Genomic DNA, 9,767 nt, shown 5'->3' with positions numbered 1-9,767 from the left:
CACCCGTGATGTGGGGGGGCTGAGGGGGGGGGGGTGGTGGCCTCCACCCGGAGGTGGGAGAGCTATAACGGGGCTCACCCAATGCTGTGTGTACAGCTGGGCGTGTTGCACACCCCCGCTGAGCTCATGCTGATGGGTCTCTGTTCCCTCTTGCAGCACCAGGCCTATGAGTTCCAGTTTGGGGCTGCTTACGCCTGGATGATGTGCGTCTTCACTGTGGTCATGACATACAGCATCACCTGCCCCATCATTGTCCCTTTTGGTAAGTAATACTCTTCTGCCACCCTGTGTCAGAGGTTGGGGGGAGGCAAGAAGGGTCACACGGGAGAGATTCCCTGTACTGGGGGTACTGAGAAAGAGGCTGATTCCTCTCTGCTGACGTCCCTCCCCTCTCTCCAGGGCTCATGTACATGCTGCTTAAGCACCTGGTGGACCGATACAACCTGTATTATGCTTATCTGCCTGCCAAGCTGGACAAGAAGATCCATTCAGGGGCTGTGAACCAGGTGGTGGCTGCCCCCATCCTCTGTCTCTTCTGGCTTCTCTTCTTCTCCACCATGCGCGCAGGTGAGTGCTGGGCTGGGATGCCAGCCCCTGGCCTCTTGTAGAGCCGCTTCCCTGGCTGAGCTGTGGGTCCTGGCAGTCCTCAGCCACAGAGCACAGTCAAGGTTCCTCTGACACCACCATTTCATTTTTCTTTTGCTCCAGGGTTCCTGGCCCCCACTTCAATGTTCACCTTTGTGGTCCTTGTGATTACCATTGTGATCTGCCTGTGTCACGTCTGCTTCGGCCACTTCAAATACCTCAGCGCTCATAACTACAAGGTGAGGTGGAGTGCTGGCTGGGAGTGCAGGACACTTCTTGGGAGCACAGCTCAGCAGCAGAACAGTGGGGACTCTAGAGGGGGGGCACCTAGAATGCTCCCGGGCAGAGCTTCTCAACCCTGGCTTCACAGAGAGAACGGTTCCTGAGGCTGTCCCTGCTGCCTCTATGCTGCTCCTGTGGTGGGACAGCAGATGTGTCATCCCAGCTATCTCTCAATTTCTTCTTTCCTCTCCAGATTGACCACACAGAAGTGGACTCCATAGAAAACAGGCAGAACGGGAGACCTGCCACCAGCCTGCCGGCTCCCAAATCCGCTGTGAGTCCCTGTCCCCACCTCCATGCCCTAGCCTTGGCATGCTTCTTACCCAGGTTTGGGAAGGGGGAGGTAACTCCCTGTCCAAGTACCTCACACCTCACCTCTCTGAGGCAGCACCCAGAGTTTCCCAGCAAGAGTGGGATGTTGGGCCCTGTGCTACTCGTCCAAGCTGGGTGATGAAGTTTAACCCACACACACACAGACGCCTTTCCTGATGTTCCTCAGAAGCTGTGCATCTATTTTCTGTCTCTCTCTTGGCTGGGATAGTGAATCCAACTGGGTCAGCCTCTGTCCTCCTCCTGCATCTTGAGCACTTGCCCATCAGCAAAGGCTGCCACCTACTGGGCTGGTCCTGGTGCCATTGCAACTAAGAGGTCTCCATGGGCATTGCCTTAAAGGCTATGGAAGTGCTCTGGGGACTCTCCTCCCCTGCCCAGCTCTCTGGGATCTCAGAGTCAGTTTTCTGAACTTCTACTTGGCTCGCTGGCTCTATTCCAGCCGATTCCTTCAGATTTTTCTAGCTGGGTTCTGTGCAGAGCTGTTCAGGGAGTACAGGCAGAGCCTCCTGCTTCCTTAGGAGAGCAGGGCTTGGGTGTGGACTTGTAATCCAGGCTCCTTCCCAATCTCCATGTATCTAAGGGCAGGGGTGTCTCTCCCAGAGGAGATTCCCCTTAAGAGGCAGGCACAGCCGCAGAGGGACACATCCACGGTCTTCTGGTCCACGTGTGCTCTGAAGCACTGAGAAGTCCCATGCTCTCCTAGCTCTGGCTCCTTGGGGATGATGCCTTCCCAGGATGCTGGGGTTTGACCACAGCCATGCTGCAGGCACATCTGCTGTTGCAGGACCAAGCCAGCCCTGCTTTTAACCACTCTCCTGGTACATCCTATGGAGTCTGGGCCCTTCCTTGCTTTTCCAGCATATCCCCACCCTCAACCTCTTGTGCTTTGCGTGTTGGGCTCTGCTGCCCTGAGAAGTCCCTGGTCTAACATGTGTTTCTGCTCTCCCCCACCCATCACCCAACCCACGTGTGGCCCGGGCAGAAGTACATCGCCCAAGTGCTGCAGGACTCCTCGCCGGAGGGTGAAGCGACAGAGTCGGAGGAGCAGGGGTCGCAGGACGAGGAGCTCATCAACACGGATGGCATGAACGACACGGATTTCCAGTCGTGTGAGGACAGCCTGATAGAGAACGAGATCCACCAGTAGGGACCTCGGAGGGAGGGAGGGGAAGGAGGCCCAGGAGCAGGGCAGGCTGTACGCACGGAGACCTAGGGAGAGGCACCGAGGGTGCTGGCCACTGCCCTCGCTCGCCCGCCCCCCGGGGCTGCTGCCTTCAGCGAGGGCAGGGGCCCTGCCACAAGCTCTCCGTTCCCCTGCCCCTCCACCCCTGTGCCAGCCCAGCGGGCACGCTCTCTACTAGCGACCTTCTTTGATGCATCCCCGGGGGCTGGGGAGGAGGGGGTACTGTGACCCCTGCGGTGCTGCTCTGGACCCGCAGGGAGAAGGAAGGCTGGGTGCTCTGTGGGGAGGGGCACAAGGGGAACTTTCAGGAGCTTCTCAGCAGGCCCCTCTGTCCCCCATCCTCCTGGCAAGAAACACACTAATAATTTATTAGATTTACAGGAAGGTGACAAACAAAAAGCTTTAGTCAGTGTATTGGAAGTACTCTCTAGGGAGGGGGGTGGCTTTTGTTGCACCTTCTCCCCTGTGCCCTTTCACAACCCCTTGCAGCCTCCTCTTGGTGTGACACCAAGGTGTGAGGGGTGGTGACAGAGACCTCCCCATCCCTCCTCACCAGGAAGGTGACAGCCTGGCCTTGTGGTCAGGGGTGGCATCACCCCGGGAAGGGGTTCAGGGTTGGCGTGAGCTAGGCAGCCCCTTGCAGAGTGAGGGGTGCTGAGGGCATTTCTTGTGGGCAGGAGGAGGTGCTGGCAGCCTCTCCCCCGGGGGCACAGGCAGGGGATTGCAGCATCATTTTAAGTGGCATTTTTTTTTTTTGCACATTTTACTCCCCTTTCAAACAAATCAACCTGATCCCCATGTGGTACCGCAGCCCCCTTTGCTGCCCTGTGTCTGCACAGCAGGGTCAGGCCTGGGGGCTGTGCTGGGGGTCTCCTGGGTGCTAGGGAGAGGGGAGAAAGGGTCCTGGACTACAAGGCCCTCAGCACCCTGCAGGGTGCCTGGTTATGATGGGGCCCCATGGGCTGCCTTCCCTGAGCTGCTGCAAGGTCTTCCCCCAGCTGAGGTGGTCAGAGAGGGAGGGAGCCCTGGGAGAGGAGCCCCTGGGCACCCTCTCCAAGCAAGACCACCATCTTCAGGAGCACAAAAGCCTCATAGGACTGTGCTGGCTTTCTTTGCCTGCCCTAACTGGCTGAGTCACCTGTCACCCCAGTGTCACCCAGCCTGAGAGGGGGGCTGTTCCTCCCCTACCTCTGCCCTTGCCTTCTCCCTGGTGCTAGCTGTGTCCCAGGAGCTGGCAGGGGATATGATTGATGGGAGAGGTCAACTGGAGCCCCTGGCACCTGCAGGGAGGTCTGACCCTTTTAAAAGGCTCTTTGTGAGGAGGTTTCTGGTCAGGATCAGTTGCCCTCAATTGCTTCCCCCCTCCCCTTGTGTAAAATGTAAGGAAAATAATAAATCTCCCTGCTATCGAGCTATATTTATTTCCCTCAACCCCTGCCACCATCCTGTTTGGTGCTCATTGCAGACACTACCACCCTCCCTTTGCCTGTCATCTGTGGGTGCTGCACTGGCTTTACTGGGGCCGTGCCCTCCAGGGTGTTATGGGGCTGAGTGGAAGGGGACAGTCGTTACCTTTTTCAATCACCCGTGCTGGCCCTGGAGCTCCAAGCACTTTAATAGACCTGAGCAAGTGAAGCATCAGCCCTGCCCGGCTCCTCTCCGGGAAAGGGCGGTCACATCCCATGGCTTTTCTCCCCCTCGCCCCCATTAGAGGATACATGGAGCAGGCAGGGGGCTGCTCCGGGGAGGACGCAGCTGACTTTCCCATACACCTCTCCATAGGAATCCCAGGCCCAGAGGAAAGGGGGGATGGAGGGAAAGGGATGTGAGTCTTCGGTGCATGGGGAGGGCAGCCCGCCCTTGCTCCCAGGGCTTGGCTGGGGCTGGAGAACGTGCAGGTGCAGGGGGGCACGGTGAATGTCACCCGTCCCCTCCAGGGATGGGCTGGAGATGGAATGAGCGTGTGAGCTGAGAGCTCCCGCTCTGCTCCCAGGCCGGGGCAGGGAGGATGTTGATCCTGCTTCCCTATTCTTGCACCCACCTACTGCCCCTGCCCCCAGCCCAGCAGGCGGGCTGGGGTCTCCAGTCTCTGTAGGTACAGCCGTGGCTCGGGGCTGCCTCTGCGGCTGTCGGGGCTCTGCCGTGGAGAGCTGTGTGTTCTGAGTGGCACTGTCTGTGTAGAGATGTGTATAATACCCTGTATATATTTGTGTAAAAAAAAAAAAAAAAAAAAAGGAAAAAAAGGAGCTATTGTCTTTGCAATCTTTTCTTTGTGGAGCGGGTTGGGGGCTGGGACTTGGGAGGAGAGAGAGAGGACCCCAGCTGCAGCAGGGCCGCAGGAGCATGCGTGGTGCAAAGGGAGGAGTAGGGGGTTGTGCGCTCCCCCAGTGTGAGCACAAGCCCTGCCCTGCTGCCAGGAGCTGAGCTCCGGCTCGTGGGCTCTCCCGGCCCCAGTGGGCTCTCCCTCTGGCTGGCGGAGGCATCAAAGGCTCTGCCGCTGAAGGCGAGTGGATGGGGAGCAGCCTGCTCCGAGGCTGGGATGGGGAAGGTGCTTGGGGAATGGTGTGGGAGGGGAAGGGAGTTTTGCTGGTAGCCTTGGTGGCGGGTGTCAGCTCAACCCCATGGTCCCAAGAGCAATTTACGTGGCTGCTCCTGCTGTCTCTCTCCAGGAACCTGTCTCCTGGCCTGGTTTGGGTGGACAGCTAAAGCCTTTGGGAAAGGGTGAGGAGCACAGCTTGGTTGGGAGCGCTTTCCTGCCAGGTGATGCTGCGTGTAGCTCAGCCACCTCCTAAACATGGGGGCGGGCAGGAGCCAGCCCCCAGGACCACTCTCCCCTGCAGGCTGGGGTGGATCCCGGGCTCATTAATTTTTGTATTCGGTGGCTGTTGCTCGGAGGACTGCCCAACAGAGAGGTGAGGTGTGGGGCAGGCTTCTGAGACAGAGCAGTGACCCCAGGCTCCCAGCTCCCTTCCCACCTCCCTGGGTTCAGGCTCTGTGGCTTCGTGCCCAGCGCAGCGTGAGCAGAGGACAAAAAGCTCTCCTTTCCCTGGCACCCTGCAGCCAAAAGGCTGGGAAGAGGCAACGCCTGGGCACAGACAAAGAGGACCAAAGAACAACAGCACCCGCTGCCAAGTCCCTGTGGGCACGGCTGCAAGGGGAAGCTTGAGGGAAGGGAAGAAGGAAGTTGCGCAGGTATTTGTGCAGGTGTTTGAGGGAAATGGCTCCCCGGTGCAGGAGGCAGGACACGGGACAGGCTGTGACACGGGATTACGCAGGAGCTCTCTCCTGCCCCAGGAGAGTCAGCTGTGAAAGCGGCTTTAAAGGCCACCCGAGGGGTAATGAGGCAGGAGGGGAACAGGGTCACAACAAGGACGGACACTGTCTGGGGGGATCTGAGCGGGCAGACGGGCAGTGGTGGTGGTCAGGGCCAGAGAAAAAGCTGGCAAAGCCATTCAGGCACGAGCCCGAAGCAGGACCAAGCCCTGGTGCTGCAGGTCTGCTTGCTCCTTGGGTGCAGAGCTGTGTGGTGACCCCAGCAAGGACCCCCTTACCCTCCCAGCCTGTGGGCAGCAGCACAGCCACTGTTTTGGCTGAGGATAAGGTGGAGTGGACGCTATGGCAACCCAGAGCAGGGTATCCCAAAGCCTCCTCCATGCCAGGGTGGGCAGAACAACCTGCCTGTGGCAAGTTCCCCTAGGTGGGGATGGGGATGGGGACAGGGCAGCTGGTTTTGAACATCCTGGTTGTCCTTCCCTCAGGCAAGGGACACAGCTCCCGACCCCACTTGCAACCTGCTCCCTGCCTAGCAAGGATTTGCCCCACTGGGGCAAGGTGGGGTGGGTTAGAAAGTGGGCACTCTGTGAAGCCTGGGGGAAGGAGTAGGGGGATGCCAGCTCCTGCAGTGAGGTGATACGGGCACAGCATTTCCAGCTGCATCCAGGCATGAGGGGAAGAGGAGGTGCCCCACAGTTGGTGATACTATTTGGGACCACCATGTTCAGCCCTGGCACCAGAAGGATGGCAGTGGAGAGCTTCTACCTGGAGTGAGTGGGGTTGGGCCAGAGTATGCCAAACTGAGCTGAGCTGGTCGTTCCAGGCCAAGCCATGCTGTGCAGAACCATGTTGGGCTAAGCCCCGCCAGGCCAAGCTGTGCCAGTCCTGCTGTGCCATGCCATGCCAATCAAAGCCACGTTTCACCATACTGGGCTGCACGTTGCCCTGCCAAGCCCCATGGTAGCCATGCCTGTCGGCAAGGGCACCACCCGGCATAGCTGCACGGTGAGTCACGGAGGGCACGCACGGGCAGCCCTGCTGCAGGAAGCCCCAGGGCAGTGGGACCTGCTCGGGATGGGCCCAGCAGCAAGGGGCAGCCGGTGTGGTCAGTGCTGGCCGTGGCTGCCTGGGCTTGTGGGCAGTGGGGCACAGCCTCCCCACGCAGGAGGGAAGGAGAAGGGACACTGTCCTGGTTTGAGGCAAAACAGGACTAATTTTTTGTTCAGTAACTTTACCTTTTTAGCTGAGCCTCTTCTAACTAACTAAACTCTGAAATTAGCAGCATATTGTTCAGAAACTGTTCACTCTCACAGTGATAAGACCTGATGATACCAAGGGATGGTATGCAGAGAGGCCCCTGCTTATACTTCTTGCTATAACAACCAAGGCCAGGTAAATTTGTTATTTGCCCCGTTGGAGGGTCGGAAGCGGAAAAGCATAGAGGGGTCACACCTGCAGGGGGGAACGGACAGGACAGGTGACCCAAACCTGACCAACAGGGTATTCCATCCCATCCGCATCATGCTCAGTATAAAAGCTGAGGGATCGAAGGGTCAACTCTCTTCCTTCAATGGCCGATGTCCAAGGAGGACCCTGTCTGTTCGTCTGCCTTTGATCCCGATCTGAGCCTTCCTGACTCCAGAGCTGGAATTGGGCTCCTGTCCATCACCGAGTCCGGCCTGGGACTTTCCCCTGCGCCTGCTGGTGACGTGATCATCATCCTGGGAGCTTGATACGGTTTTGTATATACTGTATACATTTTTTAATATATTTTTTTTTCCCTTTTCTTCTTATTATTTCATTATTTATTTATATTTTCATTAAAGTAGTTTAGTCCTTTTCTAAACTAATTTCCCCCCGCCTCTTCCTCTCCTCTCTTTTCCTTAGTGGGGGAGGGAGGGGCCATCTGTCGTTCCGGTTGGTCAATTCGGTCAAAACCACGACAGACCCCGTGGTGGGTGACACCCATGGGGACCACTGTGCTCAGCCTTCCGGTTAGGTCAGCAAGCCCTGGGGTGGGATGCCGTGCAGAGCTTTCACCCAGTTAAGCTGGCGTGCCAGCGGCGTGGGGCGGTGCCGTCTCACCCCCAAACCCTTTCCCAGGGGGAAGTTGCTTCCTCTTTCCTTCCAGCCTCGGTTTCTGTGTGACCCATCCCTTCGCTTGGAGCAAGGTTGGACGGAGCGCGCCCGGACCGGGGTCACCCCTCATCCCCGGGAGCCGGGCGGGGGTGACAGCCGCCAGGACCGCCACCAGCATCTCCGGTAAAACCCTCCCCGGTGGCTGTGAGCGGTCGCTGCGCCTTTAATTCCGCCTCCCACCGCCCCTCCCGGCTTGTCTCGTACATCCTGCCCGCCCAAACCCCACCTTCCGCGGGGCCGAGCCGAGCCGAGCCGGGCTGGGCTGGGCTGAAGCGGGCAGGGCGGTGGCGGCGGCAGCCTTATCCGACCCCCAGCACGGGGGTACAGTGAGGGGGGGTCCGCCTGTCGGCGGGGTACCCCCCTACCCCCCCCCCCGGATGCTTCTCCCGGGCTCTGAGCCGCTCCCGCCTTCCCTATCCCGCCCCAGCCCCTTTTTTATCCCTGGGGATTTTTGTATTAGATAACGCAGCCGCAGAGATCCGGAGGCTTCTCAAATCAGGGCGGCGAGTAAAGGGGGTGCCGCTCCCACCCGGGACGCGATGCCGACCCCGCATCTCGTCGAGGGGATGGGAGAACACTAAGGGGGAGGTTGCGGGAAATGAGGATCCTTGGCAGCCGGAAGGTTGGGAAGGGCCCGAGAGCTGTTTGCGCAGTTTGGGACCCTATGGGCGGCTGCGCCTCCTCGTCTCGAGCCGAGTATGCGGCAGGATGCGATGTCTGGGCTCGGCCTGGCTGGTTTTAAGGAACGGAGCTCCCCCCTCCTTCCGTCCCTGAGAGCAGCTGGCAAACTAGAGGTCTGCAGAGCTTTTTTGGCTGGACTTCAGCAATGATGCGCTCCAGTGGTTTTTATGTATTTGCTAAGGTGTAAGAGGTATCAGGGGCCCTGCGGGGACCAGCACATCTTTCTGCTCCCACCTGGGAGGGATCAGAGGTGCCTCTGATACTGGAAAGCATCATACTGTAGTTGGATGTTGGCTGGTGTGGAAAACTGCTGTGAGGGCTTGATTTGTCTCTGCAAGCTTGTTCTTCCCCTGTGGATGACCTGCAGTGTTCATCAACATCAGCCTTAGGAGGGTGTCAGCAACCAACCCCATTGCTTAAGGCACCGCACGGTTCCTGTCCCATCCATCCTGGGGTCTGAAAGGTTTTTCCTTGCTCTGCGCTTGCGTGACCTCTGTCTGCCACCTAGCACAGCCTTCCCGAGTATTTTGAGCCACAGAGCTAAGAATAACTCGCACAGTGCCCATGTCTCGGCAGCACACGGCTCCCATGGCCGCAGCCATGTCCAGCTCCGGTAGGCAGGGTGGGAGGGGGTGCCGGGAGCCTGGCAGGGGCAGCGGGCAAGGGGAGCTCCCTGGCCCTTGGCAGGCTGCGGTGTGAGTGCTGGGGAGGTGGGAGCTGAAGGCTGTGGGGGCGGCTGCATTTGGGATTCCTCCTCCTGCAGCCCCCCCGGGCTCTGGGCAGCGGCTCAGGCCGGAGGAGCCATCCTGCTGGCTCTATGGGCAGTGAGTGCTGGGAGAGGCTGCCAGGGTGCTGGCTGCAGAGTGGGAGTGGGGGGGAGGAGGTGGCGTGGAAGGGCTGAGCTCAAAGGATTTGGGGCTGTTGTAGAGGAGAGAAGGACTTGCACCGCCTGGGGCTGCTGTAGAGGAGAGAAGGACTTGCATCGCCTAGGAGAAGGGCAATGGGTTTGGAGCATCCCAGGGTGGGAGGAGTAGATTTTCCTCCTGAAAAGCTTCTGGTTAGGGCAGCCCCTTGGGTTAGCAGCCAGGGTTAAGCCCTGTGCACATGCCAAGAGGCTGCCAGCCCCCCCCCGGCCATTGCAGCTCTCCAGGGCGAGGAGAGGCGCCTCTCCGGACCGGGCTGCACCCTGCTCCCCTGCTGCTGGGGGGGCAGCAGCCAGCCCTGCCCTCCCAGCCCGCTGCTCTGTCTGTGGTGGTGGTGGCACCTGCCCTGTGTCCCTGCTGCAGGTGAC

At 59.2% G+C, this 9,767-nt stretch overlaps 2 protein-coding genes across 3 annotated transcripts in view; both read left to right on the top strand.

The window, feature by feature from the left end:
* The window catches only part of TMEM63B (transmembrane protein 63B), a 49,154-nt gene extending 44,546 nt beyond the window's left edge, over nt 1-4,608 (top strand). For both annotated transcript variants that reach the window (XM_014951065.1, XM_014951064.1), the window contains 5 exons: nt 157-262; nt 400-567; nt 709-824; nt 1,061-1,141; nt 2,183-4,608. In XM_014951065.1, the coding sequence (XP_014806551.1) occupies nt 157-262; nt 400-567; nt 709-824; nt 1,061-1,141; nt 2,183-2,347 (636 nt within the window). In that variant the 3' untranslated portion in view covers nt 2,348-4,608. The remainder of the gene's footprint in view (nt 1-156; nt 263-399; nt 568-708; nt 825-1,060; nt 1,142-2,182) is intronic.
* Nucleotides 4,609-7,993: 3,385 nt separating this feature from the next.
* CAPN11 (calpain 11) overlaps nt 7,994-9,767 on the top strand; it is a 12,731-nt gene continuing 10,957 nt past the window's right edge. The window contains exons 1-2 of the mRNA XM_014951101.1: nt 7,994-8,092; nt 8,557-8,561. The gene's annotated coding sequence lies outside the window, so the exon portion shown is untranslated. The remainder of the gene's footprint in view (nt 8,093-8,556; nt 8,562-9,767) is intronic.

Source organism: Calidris pugnax, unplaced genomic scaffold (genome assembly GCF_001431845.1).
Source record: "Calidris pugnax isolate Ruff unplaced genomic scaffold, ASM143184v1 scaffold24, whole genome shotgun sequence".
Taxonomy (NCBI): domain Eukaryota; kingdom Metazoa; phylum Chordata; class Aves; order Charadriiformes; family Scolopacidae; genus Calidris; species Calidris pugnax.
This window is presented reverse-complemented; position numbering and strand designations above follow the sequence as displayed.